The following is a 26,964-nucleotide window of genomic DNA, read 5'->3' as shown; positions in this document are numbered from 1 at the left end:
ATAAGGATTTAAGAACTTCAGCTGTCATGAAGTTCTTAAATCCATTTGAAAAAGTATCAGCTACACTTCCAGTGAACAAAAAGGTTCATGATTTGCATTCACTTCAGTCACTAAAAAAAGTCATTAGCTTAAAATGTTGCACTAGAGTATCAAAAAATTGAAAATGTTTTGTTTAAGTTTTAAACAATTTTTCTCTCATAAGATCTAAGTACAAGATGCTTATGGCTACTCCATATCCACGACTGCACACGTATATTTTTTTTAAATTCCATAGTATACAATCTGCATAAGGACAATTTTTAACCTAAAAGAGGAAATACTTATCATTATTTATCTCAGTGAATAGATTTTTGTGGGTTAGAGCCCATCAGTGCCCAGGAACTCACATGAAGTTGAATGCAATCAGTCCAGTTCCACTGCCAGGTGCCAATGGACTACAGGTAAACATGCACTCTAAACAAACACATGAAAATAAAAAACACTAGAATAGAACTGAAAGAATGATCTAATCTAGCCTAAGATGCTACTATAACAGAGCTTTTGTTTAACCTTGTTTGTTTTACTTTTTTTTTTTACCTGACAGCTTTGCTTTAAATATAGACAGAAAGGAGATAATTCAACAAGACAACAGGCTCCTTCATCTAAAACCATGAGACTCCCAGTCATAACTTCTCAGGGAAGCCTAAAATAAGGAGCAGGGAGGCACACAACAGGAGTCAATGAAATGTAGTCTCCTGCCCGAAGCAAGCATGCTGTGCAGGGAGGAATCACTGGCCACAATACACAGCTCCTTGACCAAAAATGTCAGACCTAGAATGCTCCAACTATCATCCCCTCTTTGTTGATATAACACTTTTGCATCATCAGCCACTAGACATCTTGTTGAGATTAAAAATATTGTGGAAAGTTACTGTCTGTTTAGCGAAGAAAAAAAAAGTCAGGGTCCATGTTAGAAAGGGAGGGGAAAGGAAAAGCCGAAACATGAGCTCATAAGCCTGTTATGGAGGATAAAGGCAGGCTTTGTTTTACTTTACTCATACCAAGTAAGAACAAGGGACTCATCACTGTTTTGAGCTTGAACTGCAAAATTTGTTTTATATGCAGCACTGCCACCATTTTTTTCCTCCTCACATAACTAAGCTACCCCTCCTTCTCAAAAATAGCTTCTGCTGATATGTTGGTCAAGTATTTAAGCTTATATGAAACCTGTACAATAGCAGAGACTATCATTCTGCCCATGCTGTAAATTTTGACACTTCAGAAGCACATAGAGGCATTCTTATACAGTAAAGATAAACCTTGGTTATATGACCGATTCTGTCCTGAAGTTCTCATATGCACAAACAAGTAAATCAAAATTAAAATATATGAATACTAAAAACAAAACAAAAAAATCACTTGGAGAACACACTGGATATCTAGCCACACTAAATGTTAGGCAACAGTTATTACATTGGAGATACTTCTTTGGACAAGAAGTATTCATTCTTTTTAAGCTTTCAAATCTAGAAGTCAGTCCAAAAATACAACGCTATGTTTAAAAAGTACAGTCTTTGGGAGATTAGAGGAAAAAACACACTAGTAAAAAAAGCCTGTCCTCTGACAGAAACACCACCCACCAGCGCTGTCTCTAAAAGAGCTCAAGGGCAATAGTAAAAGGCAGCAAGGGAAAAGCATAGTCTGGATTCTAGTTTCTTGCTCTTAGAAAAAGGCGAAGAGGGTGGTAATTTACCGTGTACAACCAAATTGTACATGAAAGTTTAAGAACAGCCAATTAAAGCTAACATTATGGAATGGAACTGAGGGTCCGAGTGGAACACATTAGACACGCATTCCAGACAATGGCTCCAGAGTCTGCCTGCGAGGCAGATACTGTAAAATGTACAAAGGGTCAAGAAGTTCTTCTTGAAGGAAGCCCCAGCTTTGACCAGGAGCCGTGACACCTTCCCCAAAAGATGAACACGGTGCCCTGCGACAGAATGATATCAAGGCTGTGGAGCTAAATAACACTTGGTCATCACCTGCATTGGCAGAATGCTATGGATAGAGCTTGACAATTACGGCAATTGAGGAAGGGCAAATCTCACTACAATTAAGAATCAAATAGAGGGGGGAAACAAGGAACAAAGAGGACATCCACTACAACTAACAGTAATAAACATGTCTATTTTATTTCAGTTTACATCTCCTACACGTACCTGTCATACATTCAACTAGAGCTTCACTTCTCTGTCAAGCAGTTCAATCTAGAACAACTAAAAGAGCTACCAATATCTAGTGGGAAGTTAGAAAAGAAAGACAACTACCTCAGGCTACCAGGACTATATTACATTTAGCCTCCAGAGTCTTCTGTACTTTGGAGCATGGTGAACCCCAACTTTGATGCAAGTTTCTTGGTTTCTGTGACAGTAATGCAGAAAACTGTTGCACTGGTATTCCTGCTGCAGCATATAACCAAATGGAAACGTAAAGCGAGAAGAACAATTATATTAGTCCTTGTGTCATGTACTTCAACATACAACTCCACCCATATGCAAAACGGGGAAATTCATTCAACTTCATGATATTTAATTCTATGAGGTTCTAATACTAACACTCTAACTTCCAGACCTTCACAATTTCCAAAAGCCAGCAAAAATTACAACCCTTACAAGAACAGTGTTGGATCAAGGATAAAAAATATATCCACATTAAAAAAAAAAGTAAGGTTGTCCTCAAGAAAGACACACTGCAAACAATCTCAGGTTTTATGCCAGGTTTTATTTCAAGCACCTGCATAACTACACAGCTATAGCAGTACAGCACATGGAAAGAAAGAAAGAAATCTCTAAAACAAATCAGTCTCAAACAATTAAATTAAGGATGCCAGCTCTGGGAAATAGGATACTTTCATTCTCTGCACTGTGCACAGAAAATCAGAGCCAAAGTAGACAGCAATATTTTGGAAGACAATTTTTTCTGGACACAGCCCAGCCAAGAGCCAGTTAACCTGCCTTGCTGCAACACTGAATATGGAGTGCTTTGTTACCTTACACATTTGAGATAAGTAGTTGAAGAGTTAACATCATTAAATTGTTCTTGCTAAGGTTCTAAGAGTTAATAATGTACTACCAAGGAAAAGTTTTATATGCAAAACCACTGCAAACTTACCACTTGAAAGGAAACTCAAAGCAATGATCTGTTAGTTTATTCTCAGTTCACTTCAACAGTTTACAACAGTCACAAAAGCTGTAACTTCTGTTTGGTTTAAAAGATAAATTTGACTCACCACTGAAATTCTGAAAAAGAGATTTATTTTGTACTCCGTTCTCTGGCCTTCAGTCCACGGCAGACACCAGGCCCTGCCTAACAATTCAATACCAAATCATGGCAATAACAAGCATTCTGCATAGCTTGTCATTCCACTAATAGACATCACATTGTGCCAGAGAATCTTCTCTGAGGAAGCCATTATGGTGCATATAGTACTATTTTATACTTCCTGCCAGGCCAACAGAAGGGCTTTTGACAGTGTATTTATTTTTATTTATATTTTTACTGACTAGGATTGCACAAGACACACACCTCATTTCAGAGTAGTCCCAAGGGGTCAGCCATCATGTACATCTCACATCCTACTACTTCAGGGCAAAAAACTGTATCATGCTGGATATGCTATCTAAATTGCCAACGCTCAAAGCACTCCAGAGATTGCAGGTTGCATGGTATTTGTGTTTCACATTAATAAATTCTCCATATAATTATTAAAAGTCCACTTGTAATATAAAAGGTGATGCTCACTGTAAAGGAGAAAAGCAGTGCTAAGTTTAATTATTAAATAAAATCAGACACAATACTTGCCAAGATTAGAATGTAAACTGTATTAAGAAGGATTGGAATTTAATGGTCTATAACCAGAGATAAGAAACAGTAGCAATGTTTGAGTCAATGTTTTCAACAGTACTAATAGGAGGGAAGGTAAAAAAGCTAAAGCATGATGATTTATAAACAGATGACTTTTTAAAAAATTTGACAGCAGATGATGTGCTATAAAAAGATATTCCAAATTTGACTGGTAGACTATTAGTTTAAAATAAATATCTAAAATGGTTTCAAAGATTTACTTTATTATTAAAAAAAAGATACTCACGTGAATGAGGTTTTGCAGCCAACTAAGGAGCAAAATACAGACCCGGAGTGAGTTTGTACCGGTTTGGACCTTAATCCTGCAAGCTCCCTTAGAGTTCTGCACAGCTGCAGATCACCCAGCTGGGCTCTGAACTGTTACTTCTACAGAGCCACAAGCGTGCACCGCACTTCAGATAAACACAAAACAATGCCCCAGCTTTAGAAAGCTCACAGGCTAAATTTAGACCAGTTGCTCCGTAAAATACTGAAAACATTTTCATCTTGGACACAGCCAGGTTATTTTACTGCTTCAAGTTTTATACTTAGAAAAACATAGATCTTGAGGTAAACATACAGAAACCATCAACGTACAAAACCAGCACTTTTATCTCTAAAACCCCTCATAATTAAAGAAAAAAGTTTTCTACTAGGTATTTTGAAGAATCTCAAAAGGTGAAGTTGTTCAACACAACCCTGCACAGTAATTTCATAGTACAGCTCAAATATTATATATAAAATAGAACATGCTTAGGTTATCATAGATATTTCAGAATAATTCAGAGCCAGTCCTCCAGCATTTTCTCTAGAAATGAATGAACGAACAATTGAATAAAATACAAGCATTGTCTCTTAAAGGTACAGGCATTTTATAAGTAGTAGTGGCAGTTCACGCACATTAACATCTGTTGGTCAAGTAAAACGTCATTCAAGATCAAAACCTTCATCAAGACCAGAGCTATGCTTCTGTGACCAAGAAGGGTCATCAGAAGAAAAAGTACAACAGGTCTCCCGGCTCTGCGTCCCACGCACCCTTCCTATGCTTCATTTGATAATTAAGAACTACTACTTCTCTCCCAAATCTAAATCTGAGTTTCCAAGCTAAAACAGAGGCTGACAACATCCCCAGGGAAGTAGGAAGAAAGACTACAGAAAACAAAGCCTGCTCAGAATACACATTGCTCTGCCAAGCTCATGTGACAAGCTCTCAGGAATGCTGGCACTGCTCAAGCTATTCAGTGGAAATGCACAACACGCAACACGCACACTAGGAATCCTAGATAAACAAGAAAATAATATGGAGTGCAAAGCACTGATGCTTCTACTCCAAAGTATACTGTACTTCTAAATTTGCATTTCATTGTTTACAAATGGGACAACATAACCAGCACATTTCAAGAGACCACTAGTCACAGCAAAAATTCAAAGAGCAGCAACAACAGGCACTGAGCCATCACCAACTAGCTTAGATGGGATTCTAGAAATTAAGTGCCCATTAGTCCAGCAAAACCACCTGTGCTTGCTAATCTAGCCTTCGTGATACAATTTCTCAGGTGACTAAGAGAAGAAATTCCTAAGCAAGAATACAAAACAGCGCAAAAGTATGTTAGGAATATCTAAAGATTACATACTTCCATCTTCAAAGAAACCCATTCTTAGACACTGTTGCCTTGTATGAGCATTTTTATATTAACTATTACTTTTCACATTTGGTAGGTCTTGTTTCCCATTCACATCTTCTAGACTTGGAGAGATTAGAGTCTAAACTAAGCTAAAAGAACTAGAGTTATGGAACAAGGGATGGAAAACTCAAAATGTCAATTTTGTTTCAAATAAACTTAAGTAAATATGCTTCATTTGTTATCTAGCCATTTCAGTCTTCACATCAAATGATGGAGACAACTGCTGTTGAAGAACCATATAATAATAATGGAAGAGAAATACAAAGGAACTTTATTAAGTATATTCTTACTGACAATTTACTATAGACTTAAATTTTATTAGTAGAGTTCCTTAAAGTACTTCCAATAAATTAATTTTTATTAATTACATTGAAATTGTCACAGTTAATCTGCTTTTGAGGAAAAATTATCTTGTCATTTTGTAAAAATATAACATTGAAATAAAGTATATGAAGAGGAAAAAAAGTAATGTAGGTAGAGAAAATGAAATAGTCTTTAATGACCAGTCTACATGGAAGCAAAAAAATAGATAAAGATCACATAAATGGGTATTTAATTTTTTTCTTTCTTTATAAAGTAATACTAGCACCCATTTACATGACTTTTACCACTAGAGTGTCCTGTTAAGCAAGGTACACACTGGGGACAGGGGAAGAGACCTGAGAGACCACAAGGAGGAAAAATTTTTTTTTAAAAAAAATTGCTTATTTGCAGCCACCATGTTTTAAAAACAATGTTCTCTGTTACTCAGAGAAACAAGAGCTAAGTGTACAGTGAGATGATTTGCCTCTCTCAAAGAGCGAGATTTGTTGGTCCAGGGAAAATTAAATCACACCTCAGAGCATACAGGTTTCAGGACGGGCTTTACCAACAAAATGAAAGCTTTGAAGTTTTCAGTACCAAGAGGTAGCAGCAACAATCTATTCCCTCTCCAGCAGCACTGCGCAGGCAAAGAAACCTATTTCATTTCACTTCCGTTAATATACCAGAACTCAAGCTTGTATACTCTTAAACCTGGAAGCAAACTGAATACATAATTTTAAAACATACAAAACACATGGAACAAACAGAAATGAAGCAAAGGTGGGTTATTGGCAACCCTACTTCCCAAACCATTCTACCTCACACTCTGCCAGTGCCCACCTGAATTTAATCCTTTCCTTATCAGTTACAACACAAAATGAACAAGGGCAGCTTTTTACGGTATTGAGATCCTTTTCTCTTCTCCTCCCTCTTACTCTTACAGGAAAGGACAACATGTAAGTATCAAGAAATTGCTCCTCAAACCCATTTCACACTGCACTGTCGCTCCTCTCTTCCTTCTCCCCCCACCCCCCTTAAGAAAAGGAAAAAAGAAAAATCTTAATTCATTTGAGGAACTGCCAGCTTCTGAACATGAAGAAAAATCCATTTGAACTATAAGCTTCAAGATCAGCCTGCTACACTCCTTATTCCCCTGCACCTGAAAGGGGTATAGTATGAACCACTGATGTTCAGGCAAAGCCTGAAGATAAACTTCAGAACAGACTTCTCTAGAAGTTCGGAGGGGGGGAGAAACAGGACACAACTCTTATTTTCCTCTTTTCTCAAAAAAATCAGGTAAGAATATCATTAAAAACACCACCAAGGCTACAGATCCTGCTTTCTTGCATGTTCTTACACGGCATGAAAAAAATCTGCTGAAATTGCTAGGCATCAGCCAAATTCAATAAACCAAGATCATCTCTAACTGTAAATGCATCACTAAGATAAACAAATGCATAATTGAAGAGTACTAATCACTGCTTAATGAAATGCTGAAATCACCAAGAAAGAATACAGCTTTAGTGATTAAAGCTCAATTTTTTTGGTTGCTCAGAGCTAAGAGAAGTAGAGAGGGAGATTACAACTCAGGCATTTAAAATATTTTGCAATGAAAATTATCACTTAGAAGCATCCCATATTTTCCAGAATACACTTGTTTTTTGAAAAATAGCTTGATGGGCTACTTTGCTGACCTACTAAAGTCATGTTTGCCACCTATAAGCTAGTGCTGAGCATCCTGTATTTCAATCATGATGGTAACTGTACAACTCTGCTTCTTGTGACAAGTTCTCATAAATGCACTGTTTCAGCTGAGCTGATCTTGGCTGCTTTATTGCATCTATACTGTACTATCCTTCTGACCCCTAAGTTAATTTTTTTTTTCAGGGAACATCAGACCCCACTTGAGCATCCTCTTAGCAGAAACACATTCCACATTCACAGAACTTATTTATTCCACTTTTGAACAAACAGTGCATAAAGGGGAACTCACAGAGACGGGCAAAAGTACAAATCTTTCACAGAGAGCATAACAGCTTCCAAATAGAATAACAACATCTCCAAACATGTGCATTTTGATTATTTCATCCTGGCATCCTGAAAATTTTCAGTGTCCAATAAAGACAGTAAATAAAGTTGCATTTGAGATGCTATAAATTTGTTACAAAGTGAAAATGCTGCTGAAATATCATATGCTGCTAAAATAAATCTTAGACAGCTTAACCTCATTCTTTTAACTATTTTGTTCCAACTATTCTTATGAGTCCATAAATTACTGCAAAAAGGTTTAGAACAGTATGCATAAGCTTTGAAAGGATACTGTCAACTAATTTAAATTTCACATTAGTCAATTCTGTTATTACCTAGGATTGACTCAATTATACACAAGAACACACACAAAAAAAAATTTCCATAAACCTAACATCACTTCATGTGATCTACAGTTTTCCTAGCTATGGTCTACCATTTTCTTAATGGGACAAAAATAAAGATCTTTAAAATTCAAAGGGAAAAGAAACAAGTACAGTAACCAAAATAACTTTCAGAAAACTTTCAACCACTGCATCAGTTTGACCACATTACTTTAAAAAAAAAAAAAAAGGTTTTAAAGTAATTTAAAGACTCACTGGTTTCTTGATGGAGGGTGGGGAAAAGAAATGGAGAGCAGGGCTTGTGTTTAAAAAAAGAAATCCAAAGTTAAATTTGTCTTCACATCTGATTTGTTTGACTTTAACTTACAACAAAGAAAACATTAAACCCTACAAAAGCAGTGCAGGCTATTACTGTAATAATCAACTACTTCATACAGTAAATAAAGCTTCAAAACAAAAAAGAAAACACTTCTAGGGACACATAATGAAAAAACACCCAAACACACACACCCCCACAATTTGTTAGTGAGTACGGTTCAGTAGTGAAAACATCCAAGATGAACTTTCTGTAAAGACAGGATTTTCACCCACTGTTTTTTTGATTTATTTTTGGTGGGTTTTTAAGAATCTAGCTTCAGTTCAGAACTCTTTCCTTCACTTAACTAAAAGAGTATTTTCTCTATGCCAAGCTTGGCATGGTTCAATTTAACCAGATCTACATTTTTTTTATATTGCCCCTAGATGCATTATACAGCCCCACAGACAAGTGAATCTCCTCCCGCAAGAGATTCCAGTTAAATAGCACTTTCTGACAGTAAAAGCTAGCATTACTGGATATCATAATACCCATCAAACAGAGTAAAGGGAGAGCTCAATTGCAAACACATGGGTAAACATCACCAGCCGCTGAAATTTTATCACAGCACTTGAAGTAACGGGAGGATCTCAGTTGTTTGTCAGGTGAAAAGTCTACTCAGGGAAAGAAATACGCGTTGTCCTGTACGACAGGGTGAAAACCTGTCACACAGCAAGTGAGTTGAAAGAACAAAACTATTTCCTTAAACTTCCTCAGGGATGCCCGACTCATGACTTTTGAATGTTTAACAATACTGTTATGCCATACACAAGAATAAATATTATCAACAATTATTTCAAGGGTTTTATTACGGATTTTACTTATATGTACATAAACCCAGGCATATAATTTTGGTGTAAGAACTTGCTTTTCAGGCTTTAAGGAATTTTTAACATGAGGCATATTATCCTATTAATTCAAGTTATAATACTGCCAGACAGCAACCAAGTTTGAGCATTATATGCCCAAGGCTGGTCCCTGAGGTGAATAGCATTGTTGACACTTGGGATTTTTTTGTTGCGGTTGTACTTTTCAGCACTCTAAACTGAATACTTATTGTCTCACTGAGAATAGGGAGAGATTCTGATGCTGAGTGCTTGTAAGTATGACAATATTTTGGGGTTTCTTTAGTCCCTAAATGTAGCCTAGACAATTTTAAGTACCATTTGAACCATTTTCCGTATTTTCTGATTAAATGATTAAATCAGTTCTTCTGATATCTTTAAAGGATACTTCATAAATTAGAGTACAAACTCCAAAAATTTTATACTTAACACAGTACATGATCTTTTTCATAACTCTTCAAACAAGTTTAGGGGAAAGTATGGTTCCAAAGTTGTGTACATACAGAACTGCACAATAAAGTCAAACAACACAAAATACCTGAATTTTTCCATCACACAGCAACACTAATGCATGTGTATATTGCAATTTTTCAGGACCAGACAAACTACCTCTATAAAATTGGGGGGGGTGTGGGGGGGGTGTGTTTCATATCTACACTCATGTCCAGTTCCTTCACAGCCAGGACATACTGGTGCAATGCTTCAAGATGCTGAACGCCTTCAATACACACCGAAGTGTGAGGGTTAACAGTAACACTTGCTGATAGGTCCTAAGCCCTTTGCAATTTGGGGGAGACACAAGTCCAGCATCATTTCATGGCTGCACTAGGTTAGGAGCTTACCTTTGAGACAGATCACTCACAGAAACCTACCTCAACCCACATTTACTACTTACCCTCCTCTCCTATTCCAGCAGATGACCAAAACACAAGCGCTGCTACCACTCCCGACTGAATGGTAGCTATCATCTGGGAGTGGGTGACAGCCGTATGAGAGGAGCACAAACCCCAGGGAGGACTGAGGCATGCCACTATTACTTTACATATATACTCTAAGCCACATTTTAAATGATTTCACATACTAGAATGTCAGCATGGATAACCACTGCCAGAACATGACACAGAATCCCCCGAAGTCAACCACAGGTTCAGGTAATCATGACCTCCCTTTTTACAACATAAATGCATAATTTCCGCACCACTCTTTGATGAAGGGACCACAGACTTAAAAAGAGGAAACAATTACAGTCATTAGAATTTCACCCAACCATGAGATTTAATCTCAGGCTATGGTCTTGCCAATGGCTGCGGGGGTCTCAGTGGAGACAAAATTGCTGAGAGAGAAAAAAAAAAGCCTCGATGATGACAGTAGTCAGCAAGAGAGACTGAGCTTTGTCTTCCATCCAACAGCACAGTCAAATACAAGGAAACCATTTTCCCTCCCCCTCTACTTGATCCTAAAAAAAAAAAACCTACAATAATTGTTTCTTTCTCTGAAATACAGTTTTTGCATGCTTTGGAAACTTTCTTCTCTAAAGCAATGCTGCTGGAAGGGAAGTCTTTAATATAAGAAAAGTAGGTTTAAGCATGAATAAACACCTAAGACAAAAGATCCTTGCCTATCCTAGTTAATAACTGGATAGTTCTGTCAACAACTCTCAAACACTTGTACAGCTTTCCTTACCCAACAGAATCTCCAAGACCATTTCAAATTTTACACATACAGGAATCATCTCTAAAATATGCTCTACAATACAATTAGTGGAAATAAGAGATAGGTGAAACTGCCAACAAATCAAGGCAAAGCTCCACAGTGAGAAAGAGCACACAAGATCTGAGAGTACCAGTTACTCCTATATGCCAACCATATGTTGCATCCCAAGTAAGACATGAAACAAAGCAAAACTTTGGCACAGTAGAGGAAGACAATGCTACAGGGGATTGGATGAAATTCACTTTTCTGCCACTGTCGAACAAACAGATCTGCAGTGGACAAAACAACTTCATGATCTTTCTATGGCATGAAGTAAAAGAAAATAAGAAGATTTTAAACAAAACCATAAGCCCAAATGAATCATCTCTCCTCTGGAACCTGGGGTGAGGGGCCTGGATTCTTACCCAGGTCAACTTCTATAAGCCTCAAAATTCAAACTTTGATTTTTATTTCCCCTTATCATCCTTTACCCCTACAATGCTCCTGAATACAATTTATTAATTTTTGTTTAAGCTATCCTCCCCGTTCCATTTCCTTTTCTTCCACTATTCACTAACTCATTCTGCTGTTACATTCAACATATATATATATAATTTGTTTGTTTGGTCACAACCACCGCTACAGCTGGTAATGTTCATAATTACAATCCAACAGAATTAATCAGCTCAAGTTTGAAACAGAGACTGTAATTCAACTTGGAAGACAACACTAACCATTCCATGTTCACTTGAAGAGATTAGATAGCCCATGCAAGAACATTTTGGTAGAATAACTGATAAGGAGATGGGAAATAAGAATTATTGGTATTTATTTAGCCTGCAACGCTTTTTGGAAGCAAACCGTTTAAAGGAAGCACTTCAGAATGCCTATTTAATCTGAATTTTAGAGATAGCACAGAGAATATTTTCTCACAAAATGCACGGTATCTTTGCAATCATAGCTCTCGTACGAGCTGTTCAAGTCTTTCTTTGCTGGAGCTCTCACTCAATTTTGCTCTGCTATGAGCTGTGACCCACAGAACACAATGCATTCAAGAATCCATCTGGAAATCACCACCGCAGAACATCTGTCCTTGCTCTTCAGCTTGCCAGGCCAACCTTAGGGTTCCCAAACAGAAAAGAACTAGCCGCCACACACAGAAACAACTTTTTATTCCACTTAACCGACTTTAACAATGGCAATGCAGGGGTTTGGTTTGCTCGCTTAGCTAGATCTGCTTTACAATTATAACTTAGATTTTTCCCTCTGCATTTTGTTTTTCTAGGGGTTTTGATAAACAGTACTTTAAAAGAGTCATCCAAGGATGTGCGTTATTACTTCTAGTACAAAATACCCCAGAGAAACAGATTAAGGAATCTAAGTTCATGGCTCCACCAAGCTAGACTAGCTATTAAAAGTGGGTTCTATACATAAGCAACGTATCATTAACTTATATCTAGCATCTACTAGTTGAAGACAACTTCTAAATCAAGCTGTAGAACAAATACAGAGAACCTTATTAAGCTAGTTTGTTAATTAGTAGACTACTGAATTGCTAAATTGGACTATTTAACAAGCAAACATATGCATCAGTAAAAATACTACTTTGAAAAATGTGCTTTAAATTTCTTTTGACAAAGGTAATTCTAACTATGAACATGCTTCATATTTTACAGTAAGTTTTTCTAGATTTTATGCAGCTATTTATAATACTTCACTACATTAGCTGATATTTAAAAACATCTAAAAGTGAATTATTAAAGCTTGACCACTCTCCCAAACAGCTTAGAAAATAATTTCAACCAAGGAGAAACATGAAGCAAAAGTGAAATGAAAGGGCATGTGGTTATTTGATGAATGCCTGTACACAGTATGATGGAACAAAGAAATGCTGTTTTTAAATCAATAGGAAGAATGATCAAACAGACTTAGCACCATTACAGCACTTGGTTATTATGTTTTTCTGAGAAGCTGTCAAGTTTTTGTGTCAAATAATGAAGTGTGAATTAGCACAATTTTGTTGTATACAAGCAAGAATGCACACAACTACTCAAAAGCTTTCTAGAAAAATTATCCTATATTAGCAAGAGAATTTAACATTCAAACAAGGGTCAAGAAAGCCACTCTAGTTTACAATCTAAGATCGAGAATTCAATTATAAATCACATCTTCAGAACAAGACATAGACTTTTTTTTTTAGTGAACACAGGAAACAGTACATTTCTGACAGCATTCTAACAAGAATTAGAAGATAATATGATTATTCACTATAATTTCTGAGATCAGAAGGCTATGGCTCTCTTGCTCCTTTTAAACTTTTCAACCCATAAAAGGAAAGGAAGACACTTCCTGCTTTGCTCTCTAATATTACTTAAGAGTTGATGTATAGTTTAGGAGCTTGTTGGACCTGTGTAACTTTAATAGGGAAATCAGCTTCAAGTCAAAAAAAGCAGAGGAGGGCATAGAATAGAAATCGTAGCAGCCAAGCAGGCTAGTCTGTCACATCGCTCAAAAAACATTAATACAGAAATGAGAAGCAAATCATAATAAAGTTAGAACCATTAAAGTTATGGTAGATAGAAAAAAATTCCACATGAAGACCACTCTTTTAAAGTGCCCCAGTACACACAGAGAAAAACAAGTTTCATTCTACTCTTAATCTCACACAACAAATCCTATATAGCAGAGGTGGTTCAAAACTGATTTAGTACAACCACCCTGCTTTTTCTCAATTATTAAATAACATGGGGAAACAGTGAAAGAAATAAAATAATATTGTACAATGAATTCCATGGTTTCACATCACCAGTTGCTTTACTGGTTAAACTAGATAAGTTTTCCATAAACACATAACAAAACACCCAGCCCTTTCTATGTGATGAAAAGTCATACTGCTCACATGCACCTTCAGTGAAAAGCAGTTGTTTCATCCCACCTGTGTTACTTGCATCTCATGTAATGTGTAAGACAACACCTCATACGCTTTTATTCCTTAAGGTGTAAAAAGAACTATCCAAATGGTAGATTAAATAAGACTAACCTTCCTTAAAAACACATAGGGTCTTTTCTCTAGGAATGGGAAAGTTAAGCCACAGTTGTGTTCCAAGTCTTCTACTTAATTCTGTTTCAATTCAAAGTAAGGTCACTCCATCCATGCTGACCTGCTACCCTATGTACTTATCATTAAGATCCTACATTGTAAGCAAATACTGCCCTCTTGTGCACTGTAATATCCAGCAGACAAAGTTGCACTTTGAGGGCTGGGGAGAGAGGGAGAGCAGCAATATTTTTATACCAGCTGACTTTTCTTTATGCGTAGCTCCTTAATTAAATAAGTGGCTTTCATTTTAAAATGCCAGTAAAAATACTCCTTTAATTTGTCAGGCAACTATCAGGCACCAGCTAAATTAAAGTGAATTAAAAAGACACTATTTCAATTTCAAGAGAAAAGTGTTTTCATTTACAGGAATAAAGTTTATTTATTTGCAGTTTTAATACAAAGCAATGTCAGCAATTTGCAAGCCCCATGAACCCAGTAAGTTTAATAGTGTTCAGAAAACATTCACATTAGTGCTCGTTGAATTCTCTTGGCCCATGAGTACTTCAATAACACCAATCACTACATAAAGGCTCATGAATATGAATTACATTTGTCCACCAGAATAAGGTTCATTATTATGTTATTCTCATTTCAAGCTGGCAGCCGAAGTCCTCAAGACCCTCCAGTGACTTTTGTCTGACCAGAATGGTATCCACTGGACAACACAAGGCACTCTCTCCTCCAGAGGAGATGTTTCCCTTCAAAATGTGCACACAACAGCAAGAGGCCTCCACATAAATTTAAGTCATCCATATATATGCTCTACAACTGCAAAATTCTACTTGTTCTCTCACCTGGAATGGAAAAAAAACCAAGAACTGTCATATCTTCACAAAATGTCAACAAGCAAAAGTTAACACTGACAGAAGTGTATTTTCATGACAATAAGGCAAAGGTAACCCTGAGCTTGCAAATAGTCTTAAAAGCTTACAAAAAGCTCGGCAAAAAAACTGATCTCTGATAAAAATACTTTTTCTTTATGCTACGTTAGCCTTACAAATAATCTGCATCTGACTGAATTTGAATGCTGGTAGCAATACCACATTTCCCTCGATCTCCCAAGACTGTTTACATTGTACTCATTTGCACCAGCAAGACATGCTTTTGCTATGCTCATTTCCCCCTCCCCAAGCTCTTGTGCAAGTTCAAAAGTCTTGGCCCCTCCAATGTATCAGGTATGAATTAATACCCTTCCTTAACAGAACACAGCAGCAAAGTGGAAACAGACACTTGCAAAGCAGTTTTCTTTGAAAGGAACTGCAGGGACAAATGGTGACAATGAAGCCCTAGTTATAAAGTAGAAGGGTCAAAGGTTCAGACAGGCATAAGGATTACAAAACTACAAGTTTGTCAGAATTCCCCCCCCCAGGTTTAGACAACCAGGGTCAAGCAGCAGCTTTCCAACTAAAACCCTATAAGGATACTCTGTCCTTTGGACTTCATAGAGAAAAAAAAGACAACTTTCTTTTTCAGAAGTTTTTTAAAGGACTCATCTCAAAATCAAACAGATAAAGGGCATCTGACAACAGCTCACCTAAAACAAACACTGTGGTATCCCTTCACTGCATGTGTGTGGGGAAAGCTAGGATGAGGTAATCATGTTCTTCTGTATTAGTGTGCTGACCCTTTGTAGGGCATGAAATTAACCATCAGCAAGTAAAAAAATCTGCTACTGGTTAAACTACTTTGCTACACAAAGTGGTCTTAAAATGAAATATGGGGATTGAATTTCTTCTGGCAGATTAACTCATATAACCTCTCTGCAGGCATCGCTTACTGCTGAACTCATTTGAGAAACCATTCCAGACCCTACTGGATGCACAGGTCTGTGACAAACAAATGTAAAACCAACTCTTATTTTACTTTGGTGACAATAACATCAGCTTTGTGGAAGATCAGAGAGCTGAAATTTAACAAAAGAACAGAACCCAAAAAAAAAAAAAAGCCTGCGGCAGGAACTACCCCACTCAGTGCAAAATTTTAACAAGACACCACTCCAAATCTCTGTTGCAATAGAAGAAAGCACAAATGATAAAAATAGGAGTATTGCATTTTGCGGTCATTCCTTCAGTGCAGAAAGCAAGCATAAGACTGATGTGGGTACTTCTTACTGCTTGTGGCAAGCTAAAGAATTGACCCTTAAAATTCAGTTATTCTGATTTGTTTTCTCTGTTTAGCAAATCAACTACAAATGCTATACAGTATTTGTTGCATTGCTTGATACATGACAGTTAGACAAGATCCAGCTAGAGCACAGAAAAAGTTTTGAAATTCATGTAAAATAAAGAGTTTTGTTCTTCCTGTTCAACAGAATACAACAAAAAGAAATACATGGCACAGTCCAAGCCATACAGCTATCCACAATAACCTAATACCTTCCTGCCACATCAGACACACAAGGGTCTGCTGTTGAAGAATAAACCAGTATGGTTTAAATACAAGTGAAAGCCACGATGTAGTAAGTCAAGTGCCCATCATTTATTCCATTCCAGCCTTGACTATCACCTTCCAGCTAAAACTTTAAGAAAGCATTTTGGGTGGAACTGTCAACAATGTTTCCAATTCCCAGCATGCAGGTTAAAAAAATATTCTTTTGATTTAGCATTTGATATGTTTTGTTTTCAAGGACAAGCTTTGCAAGAAAAATGTAGCCACACAGAATGAAATATGACTTCCATTTTCCATTCCATTTGGTTACTGCTCAAATATTCTGCATTCATTTAATCCTAAGGTATTGTCTCTAAATAAGCATCTTGTGAGTGACTGTGAAGTATTTGCAAGGTCAAGCGCTACCTGGCATCGCATGACAAAAATGCAATACTAGATTCAGCCATGAAAACATCCACTTCAAGAATTAGCTAGATACTATTTACCATTCAACATTCTTTAACATATTTCTGTATCATTTAATCTGTAAGCAGATTTATCAGCTCTGTACAGCAAAGGAATTAATCCTTAGAGCACTCTGGGAGCACAGAAAATATGACAGAGAGGATGGAACCAGACTAGATGATAGCCTGGGACGCCACTGATGAAAATGGTGCTCTGGAAGAGAAGACAAGACAAAAAGAAAAGACTACTGGCTTCCTTTGTGAAGCCAATAAGAAGCTCCTCAGAAGGAACCCCTTGAGCTAGTCGCCTCATGGGAGACCTGACTGAATACTGCTGGTGCTATCCAGCCATAGCAGACGGCACTTCCCTAAGATGGCGTCACTCAAGGGGGGCCAACTAGTTTACACCACCTTCAACGAAGAGAGAGCTTCAAACAATTAGAACATACAATAATATATTTTCAGACCTGTAACTTCTACTGCAAAAGCTGCATGCACATGACTAACATACAAGAAGGCTGCTTCAGAGCCCTCTGCTGTCATTCCACCTCTGATTCTTCACATCCAGCTGCCCTTCCCACAGCCCTCCAATCTAGTTTTTCTGTAGGCTAACTCACATCTACAGCTATCACAAGACTTAATTTCTGAAGAGTTGTCTTTTAAAGGGGTGAGAGAAATCTGAGATAAAGAATAAACACAGAAAGATAAAGTACTTTGCACTTATGTTTTATTTTAAAACCTTATATATAGAAAATCTGTAGCACAGGGAAATCATAGATTCCATCAAAAAGAAAGAAGTAGTAGCACTCCTGTTTGCAAAGAAAATGCTTGGAATGATGAACCTGAACGCTCACGATTAGGAAGCAGACGAAAACAATCTAAATTTTTGAAGTATCATTATCTAGGAGGCCTGGCTTTCCATTTCTGAAGATCTGGAAAAGTTGGCAATATTTAAATACTGACACAGAAACACTGAAGGATGTATCCTGTTACATGATATATACTATACTTCAGTTTCACCAAACCGTACTAAAACTCTAAGCACCTAAATAGTCCCACAGGCACAGATCAGGTTTTACCACCAAGGTTTCACCTTTTAAACCTGGTAGTTAAAAAAAAAAAGCATCCACTATCAAGATACATGTACGCTATCAAGCAGAAAACTGAAATTACTAACTTTTTAAATTAAGTATTAACACAATACTGCATTTTCTCTACAACTCTTTCTTAATACATAGAACTGCAGTAAGTCACACTAACCAAATGCTTTCACTAAGATAAACTGGTATAACTGGAACTAAGTGAGTTTGATATGCTTATGTGTCTAAATCACTACATGTGAAGAATCATTTTTGCTGGAAAGAAAACTCTAGCATGCCATCTAGCCTAGTCCACTGTCCACATCTTTTCTTCTCCCAGTATGGCTTATCAATAAGGAAATCTGAATAAGTTATTCAACCAGTGTGGACAGCTGTAACTAAATGCTTTGAAGGTCTTAATAAAAATTTTAGGAAGCAACAAGAAGTCTATTTATTAAACAGTCACCCCAGATAACTGTTAAAGTGATTAAAAAAAGAGCTGGTTTTCCAAGTTTTCCCATGCCCTCTTCATGAGGAAGTTTACCCCACTCATATTAGTTGTTTCTGGCAGAAAGGAACGTCTAACTACAAGTCACTCTTCAGTACATCTACGAAAAGTTACCACTAGCCAAAGTAAACTTGGTTCTTTAGAAAACAATCAGGTGCATATGATTACTTGAGAATGATAGCTGACTGTAGAGTACAGAAGATGACTGAGATCACAGGTTTCTGGAATTCAGCATACGGCCGCTCATCCCTTGCAGCTGTAGAGCACACATTAATGGTACAGAGCACTTTACTGCTGGTGAAATTGAGAGATAAGTAAACATTTATTATCCTATCCAGAAGAAATACAAAGCATACAGTGCAGTAACTGCTAACGCCACTTACAAATAATACATCTATCCAAAAGAGTGTTAATTCATACATTATGAGAAGTAACTTGGTCTGAACTTCAGTCTAGATGAAAAGAAACATACACTGCATTACAGAACTACCACCCAGTTGACACTAAAGAGACACCAGCAGAGAAAACACATAGGAACTGCTTTCAGAGTCCCCTGTAGCTGCAGTTCATCAACCTGTGACTACTTTAAACCACCTGCATCTGCAACTCCATTATACCCTTAACCAAGCACCAATCACCTCTTAACTCTTTTTACAAGAGATGGAAGGGGGAGATGTTACTTCTCATAGAACAAGGTGAACTAATTTAAAACGAGCTCTAACACAATGCAGATTGTAGATGATATCAGAAGGTTAAAGACTAAGATGTAAAGTTACTAAAACCCGCAGAATTACTTCTAAACCAAAGATTACCACGTTAGAACCCCCCAGTCTCTCCAAGACAAAAGGCTGGCACGCCCGCGACCAGCAAGTACAGCACAGCTCTCAGCCACAGGGAATATCAAACTCTGACAGCCTTAACGAGTGAGAACATTGAAATTAATATTGCCCTTAAACACCACAAACAAGGTCTCCACACAAACTTTTTTTTCAAGTAAGTGTAAGAAAACTGAGCAGGCCTAACTGTTTAAAGAGCACACAAAGACTTCACGTTTACAAACTGCTTTTCTACGAGAACTGCTATTTTATTTGAGGGGCAATTACAGAGAAGTGTAACAAAGTCACGAGGCCCGTGAAAAACCCGACACCCCACCCAGGCCTTCCCCGGAGGGGGCACGGCCAGGCGGAGACCCGGGGCCCTGCCTAGCACCCCAGCGAAGCTCCCGGCACAGGCAAGCCGAGCGGGCAGGACCAGCCCCGCTCGCTCGGCCGCGGGCAGCCGGCGCCAGGGCGCTCCGGGACGGCCCCGCGGCGCGGCGGCACCCCGGCGGGGGCCTCTCCGCCCCCGGGGCGGGCAGGGCCGCCGCCCCCGCTCCCCCTTACCGCCGATGATGGTGCGGATGAGGGAGGCGTGCCCCGGGCAGTCGACCAGCGTGAACTGGAGCTCGCCGGGTCCCGGGCCCAGCTGCGGCGGCAGGGCGGTGCGCAGGCAGGAGAAGCCCAGGTCCAGCGTGATGCCCCGCGCCCGGCTCTGCGGCGCCCGGTCGAAGGCGGCGGTGGAGCCGGTGGTGCTCAGCGCCCGCGCCAGCGCCGTCTTCCCGCTGTCGATGTGGCCCAGGACGCCCACGTTCACGTTGAGAACGCGGGGCGCAGCGGGCCCGGCGGCCATGACGGCGCTGCACCCGGCCGGTCCGTCCCAACAGCGCCCCTGCAGCAACGCGGGGCCCGCCGCCGCCGTTCCGCCCGCCGCCGCCGCCCCGGGTGGCAGGAGAGCGGCTCCCTGCCCCGCCACGGCTGCAGTCGGGAGGAACACGCAGTCCCAGAGAAATGCAGCCAGCCCGCGCGGGGAGCGGCTCCACCGCACATCGCGGGCACCCACCTCCACAGGCGTGGCGGCAAAGCCTGCCAAAACACGCATTAGGAGTGTTGCGTTAACAGCACGCACGCTGAAGGGTGACCCAGAAAGGCAGAAGATTGGCCAAATTCATCGCTGTTCAGATATAGGGGGTGCAGGGAGGACAAACCACCCAGCCCCTGCAAACAGCCCTGGCTCACCTCTCAGCACCTGCTTGCGCGTTTCGTACACTGCCTGCACACCGCCTCCGCCCAGCCTGGTCTCCAAGCCACCTCATCTAGGAGAATCACAGGATGTCCTGAGTTGTAAGGGACCAGCAAGGATCGAGTCCAATTCCCGTCCCTGCACAGGACAACCCCAAAATTCACACCATGTGTCTAAGGGCATTGTCCAAAATCTTCTTGAATGTTGTCAGGCTTGGTGCTGTGACTGCCTCCCTGGGGAGCCTGTTCCAGTGCTCCACCACCCTCTGGGTGAAGAGCCTTTTCCTATTATCCAACCTAACCCTCCTCTGGCACATCTTCCTGCCGTTCCCTCGGGTCCTGTCATTGGTCACCAGAGAGGAGAGATCAGCATCTGTCCCTCCTCCTCCCCACCTTGTGAGGAAGCTGTAGACCACGAGGAGGTCTGCCCTCAGTGTCCTCTTCCCCAGGCTGAACAAACCAAGTGACTTTAGCCACTCCTCATATGGTTTCTCCTCTAAACCCTTCACCAACTTCATGACCCTACTCTAGACACTCTCTAGTAGCTTTGTGTCCCTAATGGTGCACAGAGTACTCGGAGTGAGGCAATTAGAGCAGTTGGCTTTGATGGCCGCACACCCAACAGCTGGTGCCCCCTCCCCAGGTGTGCACCTGGGGCTCCTCAGGGCCAGGCCTCATTGCAGGAGCAGGGAGCCAAGAGCACTGGCTGCAGAAAGCCCCTGAGGAAGGGGTTATTGTAATTGCCCATGTGGCACTGGCACTTTGTTCTCATCTTGCCCACACTAATTAGTCACTGTAGGGCTGCTTGCTGTCACAGCACACCTTCATTCTGCCTGCAAGGACACCCCCACCCCGGTGCTGCTGGAAGTATGGTGCTGAGATTTTATTTCAAAGTTGTGCAGACATTGCAAATTCATATGAAAAAGCAGGTCAAGATTTGAATCATTTGCTTTTCTTATGCTTAATCACCAATTTCTGGTTTTGCATAATTAATTTCCCTGTAAAAGTATACTTATGCTGTACTGGATGCTTCCTAAAAATCATACCTTTAATTGATTAAGAATAATCAAGATTATTAACAGTGACAGACAGCTGTCCTGCAAGCCAACAAAAAAAACCCAAACAAACCAAGAAACAACACGTAGATGAGCATCGGGGAAGCTAAGGGCAGGAGCACATTTCACTGGTTTAAATCGCTTGGCTTTACTGACAACCCAGGATGCACAGAGGGCCAAATGCATTATGTGATACAGCTTAATACATGTGCTCTGCATTTTCCGTAGTGACTACTAAGTAGTCCTAAGCACCACTTCAAATTATATCAGCTATTTACAAGCCAAAAAAATAATGTGTTATGGACCTCCCATGGGTGTCCAAGTAAACTAGACTTGCACTATATTCTACAGAGTTTTTTATTGGAAAGCAGTGCTGTTGCTTTTTTGCTCTCCCTATGCAGCCATATACATTGCTAATAGTATTCAGCATTCACGTCTGAATAACTAATGAATGAGCCAGAAGTGTAAGATGACTTGCCTAAGGTTATTGCCAGCATCATGGATTGAGTTTTTAGCCTTTGACTCCAAACTCCAGGCTTTTTATTACAAAGAAAGTTGCTTCATACAATAACACTTTCAATATGAAAGAGTTTGCAGAGCTTTAAAGCTGGGTACAGATTACCCCTCCTTCCCAAACACACAGAAGTCAAGATGACAGAATCAATGATTCAGTGACAGGAAAAAAAAATGGTCGTTCCTAGCACTCAGTGCTATTTGAGGGACAACTATCTCCCTGAAGGAAAGAAACAAACTCACAAGGAGTACTGCCAATGCACTGAACTAGTCTGGTTAATCAGCTTCTTGAGCAGAACAGTTCAGCTTGATGGGACCTCTGTCATGGGAGCCAAATTAAGCATAATGTCATTTTTCAGACCAAGTTCCCAGACTTTGAATAGTTTCCTGTTAAGTCATAAGGCTCAGTACGCTTCATTGCCCCGAACGTCTCAATCTATTATATCAATACATACTTGCAAAGTGAAAGGAAAGTATACATCTATTCCCACAAGAGAAGGCCCTGCACAGTTATAATCCACACAGATATCCCTGTATTGTATTACCTACCATTTAATTTTTCTTTTAGCATTAATTATTAGATGAGTTCAGAAAGAAGAGATGGAAAAAGGTCTGATTCCTAACCAGAAGGGGCATTATCCAAAAGTCCTCCCAAAACATCTAAGATAACTGCCATTTTCAACAAGTTTTGACAAAGTATAAGAGGTCTAAAAGCTTCTAAAACTCTTGTGAAAACTGGGAACGAGATAAAGGAGGACCCGATTTCAATGCCCACAGTGTAAGAGACTACCGCAAGAGCTCAGGTGTGACCCATTTTGCTTGGGCTGCCAACTTACCAATGAAACAGAGCTGCATTTTGCTTAGAAATAGCTAGAGGGATACTGGATAGAACTCATGGGACAAGGAAAAAAAACCTCTTTTTGCTAAGGAGATGTAAGGAAGGAAGATAAAAATCCATAGGAAAATTGATTTAATTCCACCACTCACATAAAAATGTAAGGCAAGAAACGGTAGCATTTCTTTTATAACTTTATACTCATGAGTGATCTGCAAGAAGGGGTGTCACTTAGAAATGCGGGTTTGTTGTTACTTTTCTTCCTTTAGGCACAGAAAAGACTTGCAACTCTCTAGACAGGGAAGGCAGTTGTCCTTTTACAGTGGGAAGGAGGGGGGAAAAAACCAAACCAAAAAAACACAAACATGTACATTTGGTACAATGTCTACTGTTTTATTGTTACCACTCTGAACGTACCTCAGTCACCAGGATTTGAGTCCGTGGATCTGATTTTGCAACATATCACTTGAAGGCACAGCTCTTTGCAAGACCAGGGTGTACGTGGTACCTGGGAAATGAATACACTTATGTCACCAATGTCAAGGAGGATAAATCTGATAAATCTGATAAATCGAGGAATAAGCACATTTAGTTTTTAGAGAGGTCCATTTTGTTAGCTTACAAAGTTTTGAAATTAATTAGATTTTGAAATTAAGAGATGGCATTTGTTAAGATTCATCACTCCTATTGCTTTGATGAAGAGTAGGAAAAACCTTTCAGCTTCTTTTGCAGGAAACAAAACAACAGCCCCCATCACCTCCCTCCGCCACACTCACGGAAGTCTTGATATTACTAAGATGGAGAGAGGAACATGGCAAAATGAAAAGATCCCAACTTCTCCAGATTTTTCTATATCCCTCATGAAGCAAGTAGTTTATAGCATTTAGCTGTTTTCCTTGTTTTCTCCTTAATATACCATTCCCCTTCCCAGTCGCCCTCTCCTCTACTGAATTTCTTCCTTAAAAAGTGTTCACTTTAATTGCTAAAGTTTAGGGACTCATGGGAGAAAGAGCAGGAAGTCAGACTTCTGGGATAGGGTAAAAATGTAAAGGTCATTCACACACTCTCACACACGTACTCTCCCTCATTCCAAAAATAATACACTATTTGACAGTTTCAGGATTTAGCATGTCCCACTGAAATTTGAAAGCTTATGTGAAACTAGGCTATGTCCTGTAACCTCAAACATTTAGTCTAGGAAAACAGCTCTCAAGTCTCCAGCTCCCACATAGGGTATCGCATGACGTCTGTGCCAAATAGGAAACCTCAAACGGGGGGCAGAATGTTGGTAAAATGAGTTGATTAAACCTGGGGAATAACAGTTCAGACTGTTAGTGACAGGTGTTATTTATTCTGGTTAACTGGCTAGTGAAATATTAAATTATACCAAAGAATCTATAACATGAGATGGGCAGAATGGTTGAACAACCTACTTATGTTCCATCTGGTGGCATGGACAAAGGAGAAAGGTGCCTCATGCTTTTCAACGAAATTATTTTACCCTCCCCCTCTAACGTGTTAACTCCTCAAAAGTCACAAAAATAATTGAAAGGTTCAACATTTCCTCATACTGCTGCATCATAACACATCAGACATCAATTATAAAAGATCATTTAAGCTATTTAAGTTCAATTCTAAATTTACCAGTAGTTCTACTCCTACTCTGCTCTTTCTGGGAATAAACAATTAATCCTGTGTGGTCTAGAGGATTATTGTTTGTTTTCCCTCACCCAAATGTACTCTTCTCCCCCTCTTTAACTGCAACTTCAGTACGATGCTCAAAGAACATATGGAATGAGTAAAACAATCAATACAATGAGATTGTAAACCCTGTTAAGTAATAGTAACTTGAGCAAGTAAGAGGTAGAAGCCAGCTTCCCATCTATCAAGCAACAGATTGCTTACTGGCTCTTTCTTGTATTGAAGTATCCTCTTCTACCGCAAATACAAACCCAAACAATTTTCATAACAATTTCTGCAGGTCAATGCTAAAATTGTACCTTCATCATAGCAGTAGATTTTAATTCACTGAAGAGCAATGGTCACTAGCAGACTGAAGTTTTAGGCGCTACTCCAATTCTATTTTTGAGACATCATATTGCAGTAGAAAAACAATTAACACTTCTGTTTGTTACCCACTTTTGTCAGGAAAAATCTCTAATTGAATTAGTATTTCTAAAATTAAAGAACTTCATGTAGTATATCTCATTTTTACATGTACGGAATATTTCTATCCTTCTAAGTTATAACAAAGATTAACAGCAGCGCTCTATTCCTGCTGTCTACATGCCTATATATTGAATTTCACCAAAAAGAAAAATAGCAAATATTATTTAATAATCTTTAAAAGTCCATAATCTCAAAAATAGGCCTATCTGCAACATCAAACAAGATAACATGGAGCGTATAGACAGATTTCAGTCTAAGTTAACAAAAAACTTAATATTTCACCCATTGCTAGCCCTTCTTAAAAGGGGGGCCATACCTAGCCTGGACCTCTTGTTAACAGCATCACTGCCTTCAGAGCACTTAGAAGACTTGCTAATTATTCTTCCAGAACTGACAGAAACTTGAACTCTGACCAGACTTACCTTCAACACTTGCGGCAGTTTAATGCACTAGAGAAATCAAAGTTGTATATTTGCTCTTTTAAAAAGAAAAAAAAAGTCTGCAATTCGGTATGTGTTAGGCATTTGTCTTCTGTGACTAATATGACCTGAAAGGATGTGTAGAGTCCAACAATATACACGCTTTTTTTAATTATTTAAAGGATGGCTTATATTTGTTAGATTCAAAAATTCTTAGCTAAACAGTTGTATAATAGGATACCCTTACAAAGGTGTTGAACTACATATGTGTGCAATTATATTGTAATTACAACTTTAAATTAGACTATGTAAACACAAACTGACAGAACAATTAACAGAAGAAGCAAGCAACAAACAGCAAAATCTTTTCTCTGCTGCATTACATTTAAAACAAAACTAATAGAAGCTCTTAGAAAAAAAAGGGAATGAAGAGCAAATATATTGTTCACTGGGCTTCTGCAAATTGACCCACATCTCCCACCCTTCCTAAAAGCCACTCTCCTAGCTTGTGCCATCACAGGACTGCTTTTGCAATTCTCCCTAGCAGTGCATGGGAAAGCTGAGGTGGCACTATCCCTTTCCACAGGCATCAGCCCTGCATCATACCTCGTTAATCCATTGGCCTTGAACATTGCAAACACAGCCATTGTTTCATAATCAAACACAGAAAACACTATATATTAATGGGAAGAGAGTCCCCACTTTTTTGGGAGAAGGATCCCAGTATCTACAAACAAGAAGTCACTGGAACTGCAGGTTCCCAGATCCCATCTAAAATTTCACTGAGGCTGATATCTCAAGCATTTAAACACTATGTAAAAGGTGCAGCAGAACAGCTGAACCACAGTTAGGAGCGATGACAGCACCACAGACCCAAAGAAACACGGGTCAGGTCTGCAAAGCCATGAAATTACCTGCTGAGAAGGTGGAATATTTTTCCTCGTCTCAGTAGGTCAATGCTCAGGAGGAACATATGCTGTAGAAACAGCATATGTTAAAGCCTCAGATGCTTACATAAAGGCTTTGGACACACAGAATAGAAGTATTTTACAGTTAACACTGAAAGCTAGAAGTTAGTGAGTGACCACCCTTGCTCCTTCTTTGGCAAAGATCTGGAAAACACCCTTGAAAACCTCAGCTTACTTTTGTAAGCTAAGCCCAGCAGAGGTTTCCAGAAAGCATTGCTCAGGGTCCCAGGCCCGCTGCCGGCTCCCCAGGATGGGGAAAGAGGCTCCCCGCACCACACCCAGCTGGCTGCACTGGG

The 26,964-nt window shown here is 39.3% G+C and overlaps 1 protein-coding gene across 4 annotated transcripts in view; it reads right to left on the bottom strand.

Moving 5' to 3' along the window:
- EEFSEC (eukaryotic elongation factor, selenocysteine-tRNA specific) overlaps positions 1-20,584 on the bottom strand; it is a 126,575-nt gene extending 105,991 nt beyond the window's left edge. For all 4 annotated transcript variants that reach the window (XM_075096033.1, XM_075096035.1, XM_075096034.1 and 1 more), the window contains exon 1: positions 20,035-20,584. In XM_075096033.1, coding sequence (XP_074952134.1) covers positions 20,035-20,569 — 535 coding nt within the window. In that variant the 5' untranslated portion in view covers positions 20,570-20,584. The remainder of the gene's footprint in view (positions 1-20,034) is intronic.
- Positions 20,585-26,964: the final 6,380 nt, after the last annotated feature.

This window comes from Phalacrocorax aristotelis, chromosome 6 (genome assembly GCF_949628215.1).
Source record: "Phalacrocorax aristotelis chromosome 6, bGulAri2.1, whole genome shotgun sequence".
Lineage (NCBI taxonomy): Eukaryota > Metazoa > Chordata > Aves > Suliformes > Phalacrocoracidae > Phalacrocorax > Phalacrocorax aristotelis.
This window is presented reverse-complemented; position numbering and strand designations above follow the sequence as displayed.